This window comes from Dipodomys merriami, unplaced genomic scaffold (assembly GCF_024711535.1).
Source record: "Dipodomys merriami isolate MVZ:Mamm:240054 unplaced genomic scaffold, mDipMer1.0.p SCAF_148, whole genome shotgun sequence".
NCBI lineage: Eukaryota > Metazoa > Chordata > Mammalia > Rodentia > Heteromyidae > Dipodomys > Dipodomys merriami.
The window spans coordinates 2,435,777-2,455,000 of NW_027202804.1; the positions used below are offsets into that span (position 1 = coordinate 2,435,777).

Genomic DNA, 19,224 nt, shown 5'->3' on the forward strand with positions numbered 1-19,224 from the left:
AAGGTTATGGAAAGAAAATATCAGCACTAGTGACCCACATGGCATATTTTTAGGCAAATAAAAATTATAGCTAAAGCTTATTATTCACACATTTCCAGCTTATGAATTCTCCAACTGGCTACAATTTATCCATAACCCCCAAGTCAATACTCAAGATACTTTGGCCACGGACATACCCCAAAGCAGAGGAAATTGCCCTAGGCAACAGCAATTATCGGTATGTGATCATGCATTGTTGACTGAGATTATAAATCCTAACTCTCAGGGATAATATCAATTGGTTACACTCACCAGGTAACTCTTACTGCTTGAAGGAATTCTGGAAAAAGTTGGAGTAAGAATCAAGGCCAATCAACAAGATGCATTATTAAAAAATATATTCTAATATGATTTATAAAAAAGCTTTTATTTATAATTGCTAATATATAAGCTGTTTTCATTTTTGTAAGTTGAACCAGCCAGGTGTCAGGATATGTATGTACATATAGAGATACATATAGATATATATGTATATAGTATATATAGATAGATGTACCTATGTATGTATATAGTATATATAGATAGATGTATCTATGTATGTATATAGTATATATAGATAGATATAATTATATGTATATATGTGTATGTATATGTATACATACGTAAATATGTATGCATATATACATATATTTATGTATATATACATGTATATATACATAAATATATGTGTATATGCATAAATATACATATACATACACATATATAAATATGCATATATATATATGCTAAGGAACAACACCCAGGCGCTGAGTTCAAGCTCCAGGACTGGCACACAAGAAGAAAATACTGTTGTTGGCTAAACAGTGACTAGAAATAATTGATTCTTTAAACATTGAAGTACACCCTTCATGTATTGAAGAACATTTTCCCTATTCTCATTTTCTAATTTTATCTGCTATTAGATATTTCAGGGAAGAAAAATGAGTACCTAGATACTGATAGATAATAATATAATAAAATCTCAATTGACATTGAGCAATCATATGTGCATGTGAAGTTATTTCTTTAAGCCTAAACAAAAGTAGCTGAGATGAGATGACCCAGTGGTCCAGCACGCCTTGCACCCCCATTTCTAGTGACCTACCCTGACTGACTGCCCCCCAAAGGAATGAGGAAGCCCAAATCACAGGGCTCCCGTGTTGCTGAGGCTGAGCACCAGTCATAGGAGAGAAGACATGGTGGCTGTCCATATTCCCTTCCTGTCCCCACTATTCTCTTTTCCTTTCCTTCAAAAATCTGCCTGAGCTGGGCACTGGTGGCTCATGCCTGTAATCCTAGCTACTCAGAAGCTGAGGTCTGAGGATCACAGTTGAAAACCAACCCATGGAGGAATATCTGTAAGACTCTTATCTCCAATTAACCTCCAATGAGCCAGAAGTGGGGCTGTGGCTCAAGTAGAAGGGCACCAGCACTGAGTGAGATAGTGCCCAGGCCCTCATTTCAAGTCCAAGTACTGGAACGCGCATGTGCGCAGACACACACACACACACACACACGCGCACACACACACACACACACACACACACACACACACACACACAGAGGCAACTGTAGGTCACAATAATAGAGGAAATGGAATCTAAGGTATGGGGGGGAAACAAGAAAAGTACAGAGCGCAGTAACAAAGGAAAATAATAGAAGGCAGACCCGGGACAAGCAATAAAGAGAAGCTGGTAGACATTTAACTTAAAGATAGCTCATCTCATCATTCTAAGATGCACATGTGTAATATGAAAAAACATTGATATTATATTATATTAAATATGAGCTGTGGCTCAAGTGGTAGGGTATCAGCCTTGAGCACAAAAGCCAAGGGATAGTACCCAGGCTCTGAGTACAAGCCCTAGTACACACACACACACACACACACACACACACACACACACACACACACACACACACACACACACACACACACACACACACACACACACACACACACACACACACACACACACACACACACACACACACACACACACACACACACACACACACACACACACACACACACTAAAAGCAAAATAATTGATAACGATCCTCAATGCACAGGGCCAATTTTGACTATTTTTCTAGTAAAATACGATGACTCCAAAATGCCTTGAGAAAGACAGAAACTAGAGTCTCACTTGACTAACTGAATTACTCAACATGTCCACAGCACATTCACTCCAGAATTCTGACTTCCTATCACAAGCATTTGAACATTATTGAAATAAGCAGACAAACAGATTCTTTGCCAGGGACATCGGCCTCTGAGATCATCAAAATGAACATCATCATCTCAGAGTTAAGCATATCTTTTAAAATCCCAGCTTACGCAGAGAGAAATCCTTCACATACCATTAACCCAAGTAGAGCACAGGAAAGCCAGCATATTATACATCCATGAATCAATTTCGAGAAGAGATGAGAACCACTGTCCTGGTCAGAGCCCACTAAGATCAGTCATGAGTGATTAAAAGTGACGTGTGCAACAGAGCTACCACATCAGAAGTATAAATGAGGAAGCCACTCAAAAGGCCATGTCACAGCTTGGTTAATCGCCGGTTCCTTTAGGATCAGAGGTATGATTAATAGATACACCTCATAGAAAAGATAAAACCGCTTTGGGTTTATTACCATGTGAGCTCTGCCTGCAACATTCTAAGGAGAACACTGAATTCGGGGAAAGCCCGACTGACTGCCTCTTCTCTCCTCACAGAAGTGAGGCCGGCCAGCTGCCTTCCATCCCTTCCTGCTTCTCCTGAAGTCAGTCCCATACTTTGAGTTGACCTTGATTTGACATTCTACTACACAAATCCCTCTTGGCTGGGGTCACTAGCTGCATAAAGCTACTAGAAACATGCCTATAGAACATGATGACCTGACATAAGATTATCAGATGCAGCCCAACTGACTACATGTCCCTTATGGGTCTGATGAGTTCCAGAAAGGAGAGAAGGTAAGAAAAGAGGAGAGAGGGGAAGGGGAGGGGAAAAGGAGAGAAGAGGCTAGATGCACCCAGACTTTTCTGGAGCAGAGGTAAGAGACAAGCATGTTTTGTGCAATGGTAGAGCGTGCAAAGTTGCACGTGTTTCCCACATAGCAAAAAATTCCAATGCAAAATTCTATGCAATCTAAGGTAGGGTGTAATGGGATACTAGATAAATAGATTGATTGATTAGACAGGTAGACACATACGTAGATCTAAGATAGATAGATACATAGATACATAGACTGACAGACAAATAGATAATAGATTGATTAGATAGGTAGACACTTACATACAGCTAAGATAGATAGAGAGGTAGATGGATATCTTCAACTCAGATAAATTTTGCTTGTTAGTGAAAAAAAATTAGACCAAGTTGTACCATAGTCAAGTATAGCCTTAAGATGAAATATTCAAAAGCCAAGAAGTTTTGGAAATGTCAGTTAAGAAAGTAAGAGTACCTATAACATTTCTATGTGCATGTTTCCAAAGAATTTGGTTCTACAGGAACAAAGAGACTAAACTGAACAATTTCTTTCCAATTTGGAGACATTTCAATATTTACCTGTCATCACTGACATGTAGGTTTTTTTAAGGGAGCACAAATATCACCGAGAACTTAATTAATTCGTGTTTTTATCCTGATCTACAGATTGAAAAATCTATTTCCAAAGTGACAGGTTGAATTGTTTGGGGGTGGGTTGTTTGGTTTTTTTTTTTACCTTTTATTATTTCAGGTTGCAAAGATAGAGTTGCTATTGCCAGAAGAGCTTTGGAGCTCTTGGGATAATGTTCTGGAACTTTCTACAAACTTGCTAAAATAAATAGAATGGGTTTTTGTTTTTTCCTCCTGATGCTGATCCTTCCCAGCCTGCCCCCATCTCAAGATGAGTCTGACATATTGTAATAAAGCTATTGTTCCCTAAGGATATCTGTTCATTGCTCGAGCAATTTTTCTCTTCTCTTTCTTATTGAAAAAGAATCCTATTATTAAGTACTTAAAATATTCAAGGCTCTAAAAGGGAGACAAGCTTTCAGTGGGAGAGATTAATAATAACAATAAAGAAATACAAAATGGAAGAGAGGGGGATCAAAGCCAAATAAAAAAATTCATTTGCCAAATACAAGTCAACTCCAATTCCTTTTGAATGGCATCTGATTTACAGAGCTGGCCGTGTGGGTGGGGTCCTGGTGATCTTCACTTCCCATTTTTCTTCTCTCCGAGCAGAGGCTCCTTTTCAATACTTGTCTTCAGGTCTTTTTTTATGAAGGCTCCTCTCAGTAACTCAGAGGATTATGCTCTGTAAACACCTCTGATGCACATAATAGTAGAAAGACATAATTTTAGACAATGTCCACTTAGAGGTGTGTTTTCTCTAGAGAGAATTGGGAATGTGAGTATACTCCAGTGGGCAAATCCTTCTGATGAGTAAGTATGTTTTTTTTTCCCATATTGACACAAAATATCAGAGGCATGACCTGTCTTCAATGCAGACATGACTCTCTGCATTGTAAACCAGCTGATCACTAGGCATTATGGATTTTTAAATAAGTCTTCAGAAGAATATTTACTCATGTACTACAATGGTATCATTTGTGTCTATTCTAAACCACATTCACCACTTACACAGAGTATCAATCTCCCCTCTACGAATTAACAGCTTCCATTACAACGTGGATATACTTTTTAATAGAGATAGATGCCGGATATGTGTTTTAGTCAGGGGCATTTGGACATTTGCTGATGTCGAGGTTCGCAATTTGGAACAAAGCCCAGCATCTAACTGGAGTTGAAATGGAATGAAAAAATATATGTATGAGTCTGAAATTCAGTTGATTAAAGTTCGACAAACTGTGGAAAATAATTCCAAGAGATTCCCTGAACAGAACACGATTGGCAGATGGCGCTGATCATAAGTGATTCCCTAGAGAGCTGAGTGCCGACTTACAAGGGGACAGGAGGCTGGAGGGGCTGGCAAGCGGCTTCATTGCTGTTGCAAGACCCTGAGCTGGAAGGAGGAGTGGAAGATTTGGGGGCAGGGAAACCTATAGTCAATGGCCCGGAAGAGAAGAAGAAAACTGCAAGGAACTTGGGTGACCGTCTTGGGGGCATCTATCAAGCAGCTGAGAGTAGAGCCGTGCTGTTGAAAGGAAATCGTCCATACAATATGCCAGGGACGGAGCCCTTGGGTCTGCCTGCCAAGCAATACCTTTCCAAAAGAACCCACCCATGCGCTGGGCTTTGTATACCCTGTGTCTAAGACAATCTCACACCAGATGAGACAGCAGATGTGAACTAATCCACCTATTGGCCATTCCACCCGGTTCCCAGCAGTGAGCAGGCCCCGGGGCTCATCTGCAAAACATTGGTTGAGACCCAGATAGATCCCATTGCGCCATATAGGAAGAAAACCCCTCTTCTGAGCTATCATACATATGTTGGGGAGTATCAAGGACTGCATGCATCAGTTATTAAGGACTGCATCATTCTACTTAAAAAAAAAAACTCAGCTGCATGCCAGTGGTTCACACCTATTAACCCTAGCTACTCAGAAGACTGAGATCTAAGGATCATGGTTCAAAGCCAGGCCGGGTTGGAAAGTCTGTGAAACTCTTATCTCCATTGAACTACCCAAAAGCCAAATGTGGAGCTGTGATTCAAATGGTAGAATACTGGCTTTGACAAAGAAAAAGAAAAAAAAGAAAGGAAGAAAGAAAGAAAGAAAAAGAAAGAGAGAGAGAGAAAGAAAGAAAGAAAGAAAGAAAGAAAGAAAGAAAGAAAGAAAGAAAGAAAGAAAGAAAGAAAGAAAGAAAGAAATTGAGCAAAGGGAGAATGGAAGGAAGGAAGGAGAGAAAGAAAGAAAGGAAGGAAGGAGAGAAAGAAAGAAAGAAAGAAAGAAAGAAAGAAAGAAAGAAAGAAAGAAAGAAAGAAAGAAAGAAAGAAAGAAAGAAAGAAAGAAAGAAGGAAGGAAGGAAAAGAAAGAAAGAAAGAAAGAAAGAGCAAGAAAGAAAGAAAGAGAGCAAGCAAAGGGAGAATGGCCAGGCCCTGAGTTCAAACCCTCAGGACTGGTGTGTGGGAACACACACACACACACACACACACACACACACACACACACACACACACAGCCAATGTGTACCAACTTTAGAAATGCCATAAGTGTTTGTGTTGGAAAACCCAGATGCAACTGAAGTTCACAAAGAAAAAGAGAAAAACCTATTCTTGAGTTTTAACAATCATGTTTACTTAAACAATTTATAAAATGAGGACCATCTCTTGCTTTGCCTTTGTAGTCTATAGGATACAAGAAATCTTGGGTGTTTATCCCGTGTTGATCTACTTAAAATGGTTTCTAAGTTACTGGTTTCATGATATTCCCACAATTGTTCTTAAATTGTTCTTAAATGAGTGAAAATTATACCTTGCATTTACTTTTTCCATCACTTACAGGAAACTGGCTGCAAAGAGTCGATTCTGGGTTCTGTTATTCAGGATATTGAGGGGTTTTATTTTGTCTTCAATTTAACAGGTGCAATTTTAGGGGCTCACATTTTCTACATTTTCATAAGATGTTTTCACAGCAAACTACTTTGTGTAACTCACATTTTATGAACATTAGGCTATAAATTTCACTCTGAAGAAATGTTTTAATGTGTTTTTTTTAAAGAGTACATCACATACCTGTCAAGTTTTATATTTCTATTAAGTGACCTATATAAATAATAAGTAAGGCATTTTGGCTTTCTCCTTAAAGAATAATGGTAAGAAACAAAAGAGGATTTCTGTGACTTCTCTCAGATATGGAGGAGTCATTGCTCTCTTTGGTGAAGAGACATAGGGTCAAATGAAGGGAAAACGAAAGAATCCACATCAAAGCTTTTCCCTCCATGCTGATTAGTTTTATTGTATTTCCTCCCAAACCAACAGCACTTGAGTTTTATTTCCCTTTCTACCATGTACTTGCAGAATTCTAAATAGATTTCCTAACCCTCTTTTGTAGATTTATATCATCTAAAACAGACTGTGAAGCTCTTAAAAGAAATTGGCATGTTTTGTATAATTGCTACACATCCCATTATATCTACAACAAAACAAAAAACAAAAAAAAACCTGGGCACCAAGAAACAGAACAAGTTGGGAAGCACACATTTGTGAAATGTGACAAATGGTTAAATTCTTCACATGGCACACCAGCCCAGAATCTTTTTCATTTCTTCATATTTTGCACTTCATCCATTCCTCCCGTGAATATTTAGTATTTGTCTACAACATGTGAGGGGGTTGTAGGGAGGCATAGTCTTTATCTGCAGGTAGTTCATGCTCAAGAAGGTAGGCATGATCGGAGCCCACAGATTTCCTGTGTTCTAACCCAATAACACTGCTTTAACAGCCTCATGATCGATGCTCCGACATTACTTTTATTGGTTTAGATAATTAAAAATATCACCCTGACCACCTCATCTTTAACAGCATTCCAAAAAAGAGAAAAAAGGAAGCAATTGGAAATGCCTACATCTGGTTTTCTCCAAGCTTATTGAACAGAAATACAGCAATTCTCATGGTAGAAAAAAAAATACCAAAAACATACATTTTAATTAGCCCCACTAAGTATTAGCAGTCATTAGTCTCTACTTATCTAGTTTAAAATCCAATGCTTAATTTAGAAAAAAATGACTAAAAGATAAGCCAAACACCTAGTTAAAGTAGTTAAAGTAAATACCTCATTAAGCTTTCATTGTTATTGGTTCATGATTACCAATTGTTTTAGTTCTACTCTGAATGGTTCTCATAGAATTAACTCAACCATCACATTTAGGTGGGGGGGGGTGTAGGTTTTCATTCTACTACACAGCTTTTGCTTTGATTTGGATTTCAAAGCAGGTTTTCTTTAATCATGCTTCTAGGCAACTCCTTCCATCCCACTGTTCTCTCCAGAGAAAGACTGGCCACCTCTTCTCAATTCAATTTACATCAATAAACACGCACTGAATGGCCACCAAGAGCTTCCCAGATGCAAAGGTGAGTGAATCACATTCCGTTTCTTCAATGAGTTTATAATGTACAACAGAGTTCTGGGAAGTTTAAAAAAAAAAAAAAGAGGCAATTGACAGGTCAAAGAAAATTATCATTCTGTGCCCAAATAGGCTTCCAAATTATCTGTGTGCTAAGAATAATGCTTCATTAAGTTACTCATTTTCTCTAGTTTCACAAGCTCAGCCAGAGGGGGGAAAAATAGTTCTTTGATTGCAGTGTGTTTTTCCTGGCTCACAGAAGACCCAAACAAATGCTTTTCTACATGAACAAAAAATGCTTCTCTTTATCATCAAGTAAATTCCTTTTAGCTTCCTTTGTCCACTAAGTGTTTATATGCAAGCAGTCAGCTACAAATGCATACATATATAATATATAGATATTATATGTACAATATATGTGTGTATAATACATACATGTATGTATGTATTGTATTATTATATATTATATTATATGTACATACATATAAATGTATATAAAACCTCTCTCCTAGCCTTGTCTCATCATTGCATTTCTATCACAACAGCAATTTACATACTTCAAAGAGAATAGAGAAAGGTATGTATGTGAGTTATATAAGACTTAATATAACTTTATAATGTTATACACTATATGCTATATAATATATATAGCATGTATTCTACATATAGGCTGAACATATACTATACATACTAAGATATGTGTGTGTTTATATATATTAATATATAAAGATATATTAAATAAAACTCCATACACAACCCTATATATAAACCTCCATATTCAAGAAACAGGGTTCCAGGAACCATAGTCATCAGAGGAAATAATAAAAGATATTCTTTTGATTATCTCTAAACAACACACAAAACGACCCCCTCATTAGTTCACAAAACTTAACATTTTTACACGTCTTATTTATTAGGTTTCTACACTACTTATTCGACTGACTGGATTTGTATCTAATTTTGAAGACTCCATAAATTTGTCTCTCACATTTTTTTTTGCAAATTAGCTCTGAATCATACCAAACGGTAAATATTTTCTGCACTGTCTCTTAGAAAATGTTTTTAAAGTTGACAGGTACATGGCTCATTCCTGTCATCCTAGCTTCTCAGGAGGCTGAGGTCTAACAGATCCATGCTCAAAGCCATCCTAATAAGAAAAGTTTGCTAGATGCTCCCCCATCTCCAAAATAATCAGCAAAAAGCAGGGCCGGAGGCATGGCTCAGGTGGTAGAGCACCAACCTAAGCAAGCACAGGGCCTTGAATTCACAACATCCCAGTATTGATTGCCAAAAGCATACCAAAAAAAGTGAATGTTTTCAAATTCTAGAGATTCGGCATCTACATTCTTTAAGAGAGTAATACTTCTTTCCCAGAGAATTGATGGCTTTCAGGAAAGAAACATACCCAGACGCTGTCTTCCTGTCGGTACTGTTTCCAGTTCCGGCCACTGTCGCTGAACATCAGCAGGTAGCTGGTCACCCAGTTGGAGCTCCCGTACCCGCCTTGGGTGGCCACAGAGGTGACCTCCATCCTCTCTCCAAGGTCAATCTGCAGCCACTGGTATTTATTGGACACCAGTGGGGACCAGCCGCCGGCTCCTTTTGGGAAAATAGAAACAGGAGATCACGTGAACACTTGGAGCACACAGCTTCACCCCCGTGCCCTGGTTACAATCAATCCTTTGATCCCTGTGCCCAGGGACGGATAGAAAGAAATGCCTTCCGGTACCAGCAAATGACCTTTGTTCCTGATTAGACTTCTTAGAGAAGGAGCTAAAGGATACTGTCAGGTCTTGGAAAAAGCCAAGCTGGTCATAGATCAGACCTGTCCTCGGGATGTTTACCATCTTCACAAGAGGGCAGACATCAAAAACGTATGTTTGAACTACAACAGGAAAAGCAGTGATGATTACAGGCATGCAGAGCCCTGGCCCAGGGACAAGAGAATGGTTGCTTGGTGCTGGTTGGCAACGCTATGTCAGAGACGATTGTTAAATGTTCAGTTTTCCAAGCCAGTTATTAAACACAACCACCCTTGCCCTGGCCGTGCGTGGGCCCTGGTTGGCATGTGCGCATACTCAGTCGTTTGCGAAGGGGAATTCATCTGATTCAAAGTGGCATCTGTCACCTTGTCCTCAATGGCTGGCATGCTCCCCAACCCCGCCTGCACCCCAGGGAAGATTCTCCAGGTTATTTACTGCATTGTCTTTAAAAATTGGTACTGTTCCAAATTTCCTTTCCCCTAATGTACATTATGGTTCAGAGTGTAGCCCACCAGGCATAGGGGTTCGTGCTTATAAACCCAGCTATACTGGAGGCAGAGATAGGAGGATCGTGGTTCAAGGCCAGCTAGGGGTGGAGGAAGCTAGAATGATGCTAGAATGATGCTTTATGACAGCAACTCCAGCCATTCTATAAGCAGAGGGAAGAGGATTTCAGTCTGAGGCCAATTTTGGGCAAAATTGCAAGAGCCTATCTGATAACTAAAAGCAGAAGGACGGGTGGGTGTGGCTCAAGTGCTAGAGCACCTGTCTAGCTAGCAGGAGGCCCTGAGTTAAAGCCTCCATTGCCAGAAGGAGGCCCTGGGTTCGATTCCTCAGCACCACATAAGCAGAAAAAGCTGGAAGCGGTGCTGTGGCTCAAGTGGTAGAGCACTCGCCTTGAACTGAAAAGCTGAGGGACAGCGCCCAGGCCCAGAGTTCAAGCCCCACGACCAACAGAAAAAAAAGAAAAAGAAGTAAGAAGTGTATTCCACTCCAGCTATTGGGATCGCCATGCCTTCCTTTTGGGATCCAGAATATTTGTATGCGTTGCAATTTTCGTGTGTTTTTCCTTGTAATTGTCTCTGTGTTTACCCTTGAAGAATTTCCATCTGGGTTGGACCTCTCTTGCACACCAATACTATCTACCTTGCTTAGACAAGAGTAGAATGTGAACCGTGAGCCCTATGTCAAGTAAACAAGCTTGTTGGATGGCCTTCAGCTCTGGGCGACTTTGGGACATGGGTCTCCACTTGTAGCGTTACTGTTTGCAACCCACAAAGGGTGTTTCTAACTCCTACAGCCTGTCACCTGTGTGAAATGGTTCTTGAATAAGCTGCAAATTCTCCCCTGACCTAGTGCTCTGTACAAATAGCTTGGGGTGGGGGAAGAGAAGGGAGAGGCATCGTTGTCTTGAACCGTGGAAAGGAATGGTTTCCCCTTCACATTCTTTTTAAGCCTGAACCCGCTCTGCTTCACTGTTTAGGCTCTGATGACACAATGACCAGTTTCCTGCACTTAGTCCCTGCAGTACTACGTGGGTCTGTTGAGCAGGTGAGCACTCTCGTATTTCGTGACAATCCACGCTGCTGCTAAGGGAACTCCCAAAGCAACCTGGTTAGTAAATGATGATTTACATAAGAGAGCCCGAGTTAACCTGTTCTTGCCCAGGATCGCAGACAAGAGGCCTGGTGCTCTTGAGGACACAGAAGGGCCTGACCTATCGTCATGGAAACTGGCAATTGTCAGTGGACTTGAAAATGCACAGTACTGGCTGCGGGATGAGAGTGCTTTCAGATGTGGTTGTTAGATGGTATGGTCAGTAGCTCCGCCCCCTGGTTCACAACAGGCCCCTCCCCATTCGAGCCAAACTTAGCATTTTAATTCATGACCTAGGAGGGGACAGAACACAATCAAGAATCCAATGTATACCCTACAAAATGAAGAAGAGGGGAGGGAGGCGGTGGGTAGGGGAGGGATGGGTGAGGGTGTTGAGAGGGGCAACAATGACCAAGATATATTGTGTTCATAAACTGTTTTGTTCAATGGCAACTCCTCTGGACAACTACTTAAAGATAATTTTTGAAAAATTTTTTGAGTCTTCTACAGTCTGATACTAACTAAACACCTCCATTTCTGGTATTGCTGTAACCGCATAGCTCTAAATTCTTTATTTATTTATTTACTTATTTATTTCGTCTGTCACAGGGCTTGAACTCAGGGCCTGGGTGCTGTCCCTAGGCTCTTTCGCTCAAGGCTTTGAGCCACAGTGCCACTTTCAGTTTTCCAGTTGCTAATGGGAGATAAGGGTCTCATGGTGACTTTTCTGCCCAGGCTGGCTTTGAACCAGAATCCTCAGATCTCAGCCTCCTGAGTAGCTAGGATTACTACATAGGAGTGAGCCATTGGCACATGGCTGAATGTTTATCACTTTTTCTTAGAGGGTGAGGGGGAGTAGTACTAGGGCCTGATGCACTTGCTTAGCTTCTTTTTGCTCAAGGCTGATGCTCTACCACTTGAGCCACACCTTCACTTCCAGCCTTTTGCTGGTTGTTTTTTTAATTTTATTTTTATTTATTTTTATTTTTGGGGGGGTCCGGTCATGGGGCCTGAACTCTGGGCCTGGGCACTGTCCCTCAGCTCTTCAGCTCAAGGCTAGTGCTCTACCACTTGAGCCACAGCACCACTTTTGGCTTTTTTCTTTTTGCTTATGTGGTGCTGAGGAATCGAACCCAGGGCCTCATGCATGCAAGGCAAGCGCTCTACCACTGAGCCACCTTCCCAGCCTGTTGCTGGTTGTTTGGAGATAAGAATCTCACAGATTTGGCTGCTTAGGCTAGCTTTGAGCTTGGATCCTGAAATCTCAGCCTCCTGAAGAGCTAGAATTACAGGCATGAGCCACTGGCACCTGGCACTTTTTAATCATCTTTTTTTTAACCTTGGAAACTTAGCAAAGAGTAGCACCTGCAGACAGCTACCATCATAACTGGGAAGTTCTACTTGGAAGATTTTATCTGTACCATCTTGTCCGTCTACGGGGAAAAATGCTGATCAATTTGTTTCTTGTTCTTTCTAGCTAATTTTAATGACTTGAAATCAATACTGAGGATGCGTATTGCTCTTATCTGGGATTGTATGCTATTTCTCCAGCATTTCTGCCCGGTTTTGTAGACCAGTATTTAAATGCTGGTTTTATAGACCAGTATTTAAAAAGCAACCAGAGGGAGGCACAGTAAGGGAAAAGGATCCTAGGGGGTGACGATGAGATGATCCGCTGTCATCTGAGGGAGGCAGAGGGCTCCCCGGCCCTGGCCTCTGCTCAGTGTCACTCGGAGTGACAGCCCCGCCAGTGCCGGAAGCACTCACAGTTAATTGACCTTGAACATTTCAATTTCTTACCTGTGGTGAAAAGGTACTACTGGTATGCAAATTAAGCTATGTCATTAACAAGGTACACTGATAAAGTAATGGAAATTCAAACGCTCCTAGGCTGAGCCAAGTTAATTTCGGCAGGAGAAGTCAGCCACGGGGAATCCTGAGGTTCCTGTGGGGTTTAAAGTTCCACAGCTGTGCACGGGAGGAGCGTGGGAGGAGCACCGGAGGCAGAGCGGCGTGCTCTGGCTTAAAGGAGAAGGTGGATGGCAATATGGAAAATAGGAGATCGATCAATCAATAGAGATGATAGATAATAGAAAAATGACAGATACATAGCCAGATATATAGAAATAGATAGATAGATATGATATATAATACAGATAGAAAGATGACAGATACATAGGTAGATAGAGATAGACAGTAGACATATCATAAATACATAGATATGTAGGTTGATACATTGATGACAGATAGATAGGTGAAAGATGATTAATACATACATAGATACAAAGGCACACAGAGGGATAGAGGATACAAAGACAGACACATGGGGGCTGGGAAGGTGGCTCAGTGGTAGAGCGCTTGCCTTGCATGCCTGAGGCCCTGGGTTCAATTCCTCAGCACACATAAGCAAAAAGAAAAAAAGCCGGAAGTGGCACTGTGGCTCAAGTGGTAGCGCACTAGCCTTGAGCTGAAGAGCTGAGGGACAGCGCCCAGGCCCAGAGTTCAGGCCCCACAACTGGACCCCCCTCCCAAAAAAAAACAAAGACAGACACATAGATGATAGATAGATAGATGATAGATACATATATACATACATAAATATATACATACATATATAGAATACAGATAGATTGATAGACATAGATGATAGATAATAGACTGAAAATGACAGATACTTAGCTACATAGAGATCACTAATAGAGAGAGATGATAGATAATAGACAGAAAGATGACAGATATAAACACTCAGGTAGATGACAGATGGACAGATAGAGATTTATACAAAGACAGACACATAGCTGGATAGATAGATGATAGATAGATAGATAGATAGATAGATAGATAGATAGATAGATAGATAGATAGATAGATGATAGATAGATAGATGATAGATAGATAGATGATAGATAGATAGATAGATGATAGATAGATAGATGATAGATAGACAGATAGATAGACGATAGATAGATGATAGATAGACAGATAGATAGACAGATAGATGATAGATAGATAGATAGATAGATAGATAGATAGATAGATAGATAGATAGATAGATAGATAGATAGAATATAGATGATGATGAGTTGATAGATGGTAGAGAAATTGACTGGTCTCAGCAGACTTTGGTGACCAGTAGGAGCGACAGTGGCGCGGCTGGTCTACCACTGGACCAGCCCAAAGGCCATCACCAGCATCTAGCCTCCTGGAGACGCCATCAGAGAGTTCCTTCTTTAATGGTAAAAGTAATAGTTGCCTCCAGCAAATTGGAAGCTCTGAATTACCATAAATAAAATCCCACAAGAAATTCTTTACTTTGTTTATTAAGTAAACCTTTCAACTACTAGTCAAGTGTTATTTGTCCTTAATGTGCTTTTAATATGGTAATATATTCAGCATCACAGTAAACCAATATCCAGGAAACTACAGAGTGTCTTTTCCTCACTCCATCTATTCCAAAGTGACGAGTACTTAAGCCACAAACACAAACAAGAGTCTGGTCCTTCCCTCGCATTGTCTCTAGTCACCGGCTGCTTTCCTCTGTCCCATCCATTTTGTTCTTTCTTCTCCTTGGCCTTGTTACTGAGACGCAGCATAATAAAAATGTCCTGTGTCTATTGAAATGGAAACCCTTCTTAACTTTTCACATTGCAAATTTAAAAAACATCTTCCCCAGTTGGAAGACTCTTCAATGTTATAGTTTGGGCATGAGAATTAAATTTTAACAGCATGTGAAGTACCTATTGATTACACTCACTTGCAGCAAGCTTGAGAGCGGATGGGAGCTGTAACTTTGAGTTGTGAAACAATTATTCTTGCTATTGACTTCAAACAAAGAGTTGTGCTCATTGGAAAGTTGAGCTTCCAAAGAACTTAGTGATAGTATGGCCGCATGATGTAGCACCTCTTTGATCCACTTTGAATCATCAGATTTCTGAGAAACCCACTTCTAGACTATATGTGGCTATGAATTAAAAGGACAGAAAAGCTAACTTGAAAACTGTGCCCCCCACCAGGCACACACCTGGAATCCTAGCTACTCGGGAGTCTGAGATCTGAGGATTGTGCTTTCTAGCCAGTCTGGGCAGGAACGTCTATGAGACTCATATCTCTAATCAACCACCAGAAAACCAGAAGTGGTGCTATGGTTCAAAGTGGTAGAGCGCTAGCCTTGTGCAGAAGAGCTCAGGGACAGCACCCAGGGCCTGAGTTCAAGCCCCATAACTGACAAAAATAAAATAAAATAAAATATCCTCTGCACTCCATATTCTATCCATAAGAACTGTACTAGGATTTGTATGTGACATATCTAACTTCACCATGAAGAGTACCTAGTGAGATAAAATGCACTTTCATACATCTTCAAATAAAACTTAAGAAATTTACAGACGAGATATTCATTTCCCCAATCATATACACATGATTTTTTATCATAACTGAGAAATTACTGACATTTAAAAAATAATTACTACCTTTTTCATTCTTGGGGGAATCGCTCCCCCTGGAGTAATTACAACCCTCCTTGCCTCATGTTGATATTTTTTATCATAATAATATATGCAAATAACATACGAGATACTTTCTCAGTAAGCCTGGCTGGCTGAATTCTGTTTAACTTTCATAAATCTAGCCTCTTGCTAGAGATCACCAATATTGAGTCTGGTCATGGAGGCACATCTTATAGTTTCAGAAACGTGAAAGGATAAAATACACTTGGTGAAGACTTAGACTCTGGGGGAAAAATCATTTCAATCCCCTAATAATATTTGAAATGGTATGATGGAAAGCAGAGACTCATGCTCATGACTGTAATCCTAGCTATTTGGGATGTTATCATCAGTGGACCAAAGTTTGACAGCAGCCTGGGCTATATTCATGAGACACTTTCTCGACAAGGTTTGAGATCAACCTGCGTGTATACACAAGATTCTTTCTCAATCAACAGGGAGCTGAGTGATAGGTACCTGTCAGCATGACTATATAGGGGTCCAAGATAAAAAGATCATGGTTCCACGCCAAACCAGACAGAAAACTCCAATGGAAGAAGCTGGGAATGGTGGTATATGCCTATAATGCCAGCTACCATGGAAGCCGACAATGGGCGGATCACAGTCCAGACGTGTGCCAGTGAAGGAAGGAGATTATCTCAAAAATAATCAGTGCAAAATTACTAGAGGCATGGCTTGGTGGTTGGGCATCTGCCTAGCAAATGTGTGGCCCTGAGTTCAAATCCCATTACAAAAAAAAAAAAAACAAGCATGATGGACATTTCTGGTGATTATCAATCAAGGTAATATGTGAACTCAATAGAAGTAGGAGTTGCAAAGGAAAGGAGAATCACATTTCTTTCTCAGGACATTGAAAGTATACCAGGACACAGATGTGGACTGGGTGTGGGGGAACAAGCCTCTAATCTCAGCTACTAGGGAGGTGAAGGTCAGAATTACAGTTCAAGGTCAACGGGGCCCAAAGGTAGTGAAACGCCACCTCAACCAACCAATTGGAAACGGTGACCAAAACCTATCATCTCAGCTACTGATGGGTAGAGGTAAGAAGATCATGGTTCAAGACTACCCTTGGCAAATGCATAATACTCTATCCAAAAAATAACTAAAGCAACAAAGGGAGAGGCAGGGGTCAAATGGTAGGTGACTTTCCTAGCAAGTGGGAGGGGCCCTGAGTTCAAATCCTAGTCCTGATTTTAAAAAATAATTAAAAGGACACAAATATTCAAGGACATTAAACACAGGGACCACGGTTGCATGGCATGATTAGACTCCATGGGGCATCCACATTCTAGGAAATAATTGGTTTAATTAGAAGTGTCGGAGGGAGGCTCCTCCAAGATAATTATGTTTTTTGTTGTTCGAGATGATTTTATCTCGATTTCTCAAGAGTCTAAGTTTGCCAGGATCATTTTGATCTTGACATTAAGTTAGAATCATGCAAGGGAAGAGAAAGAACATGGTCTGTGTTGTCCCCAGAACACAGCGCACAGCTTTGTATTTTCTCTCACATCCATCTTTTCTTGGGCCGGAAGAAATACAAGACTGTCTGGCTGTGGCGTCGACTGGCGTTTTCTCATATGCACTCTCAAATCTCGGCACTGCCTGCTTTGGTGCTGAAGTGAGATGGAAAGGAGTCAGGCCAGCAATGTGATTCCTGGCTGCTGTTGGCATCGCTGAGAAGCAGGTCCGCAGCTGTGGACGCGGAGACGGTGGCATGCAGACTCCCCGCCACGGTGAACCTCTGCTCAGCACAGTATGTGCAATAATGTTCCCGGATGTGCAGTTGCATGGTACCTAACATTTCAGACTGGCATGGAATGCACATGGGCCACCACCTCCACCACCCGTGTGTGTGTGTGTGTGTGTGTGTGTGTGTGTGTGTGTGTGTGTGTGTGTGTGTGTGTGTGTGTGTGTGTGTGTGTGTGTGTGTGTGTGTGTGTGTGTGTGTGTGTGTGTGTGTGTGTGTGTGTGTGTGTCTTTCTGCACTGAGATTTAAACTCAGGGCCTCACATTCACTAGCAGATACTCTACCGCTTAAGCTACAGCCCCGACCCTTTCTGCTTTAGTTATTTTTGTAACTAGGGTCTTCCACTTCGGCTTGGGCTAGCACAGCCCATGATTCTCCTACTTGTAGCTAGGCTAAAAGACATACATCACCAGACCCACCTTTCAGGGGTTGAGATGATATCTTGCAAAGCTTTGCTGCCCACTCTGGCTTTGATCCATGATCTTCCCAATCTCTGCCACCCCAGAAATTGTCAATGGTTGACACAGCACATGCTTTGTTATATTATTATATGTGGATTATTATAAGCCACACATGTTTACTCTATGTATTGGTTGTCTATCTTGTCTCACTAAAATATTAGCCTCATAGTGTAAGCGTGCGAATTCACAGAAACTAGTGCAAAGATGGAATCTGTGCTAATCTGATGAAAATCCCAGAATCCTTTTCTTCGTAGCACAGTATTTTTTTCAATAATGGTCTTAAATAAAAATCTAAACATGTGGCTGAAATCTACAAGCACCTGCCTTCCCGTTACAGTGGAATCCCTTGTAAACTATATCTCAAAGATGTGACTATTGCTTTGGGGTTTTTTTTTAAATTTCTGGTAATTAATAATACCTCACACAATTCTCTTAGGGTTGAGTTCTTCGATGCCAATCAATTTACCCCCTTCTACCCTCCCCCCACAGCAAACTGGCGAGCAACCTTTAGTCCCATTTCTTGTCTTACCAGATCAAACGTTTCTGAAAGCTTTAATAATTCAGTGGATTGAAAAGTAAATATTTACACCCTCCCTCTGCTCCGTCAAATTTTGATTTATATCTTTGGTTTGCAATGTTTATGCCAGGGAAATTTCCTCTGGAAGATTACAATTAAGTTACAGAAAGACCTAGTGCTGTGTTTTCTGTGTAGGTATTTGTTTTTTGTTTGTTTCATTCAAATTAGCAGTGTGTGAAAAAAAAAATGATGTAGAGAATTTCGGGTGGCGACCAAAAGCTGCTCGTAGTTTGCTTCCTAAGCCCATTATAATACTTGTCTAAAAGTTTCCATTTAGATTTATTATAGTGAGACAGGCCATCTCAGTAAATGACATCATGCATCAGATTGAACGTACTGGCATTATCCCAGAGGTTTAAAAAAAGTGGGTTTTTTTTTTTTTTGCTTCTTTACCTTCTTTTTTTTTTTATCTTCCCCAGCCAGACTGAGATGATAAGCTGTCATGGGCCAAATATCCTCATATCACTCTTCTGGGTCAACAAACTGCAGTCATTCTACTGTGTCCAACAGAATGTGGCTGGAAAGGTGAGTTTGGCTGGGGCATAGATT

General features: G+C 40.6%; 1 protein-coding gene across 1 annotated transcript in view; it reads right to left on the reverse strand.

Moving 5' to 3' along the window:
* The window catches only part of LOC138826693 (contactin-associated protein-like 4), a 231,888-nt gene that overhangs the window by 149,475 nt on the left and 63,189 nt on the right, over window positions 1-19,224 (reverse strand). Inside the window, exon 3 of the mRNA XM_070021932.1 lies at window positions 9,432-9,625. Coding sequence (XP_069878033.1) covers window positions 9,432-9,625 — 194 coding nt within the window. The remainder of the gene's footprint in view (window positions 1-9,431; window positions 9,626-19,224) is intronic.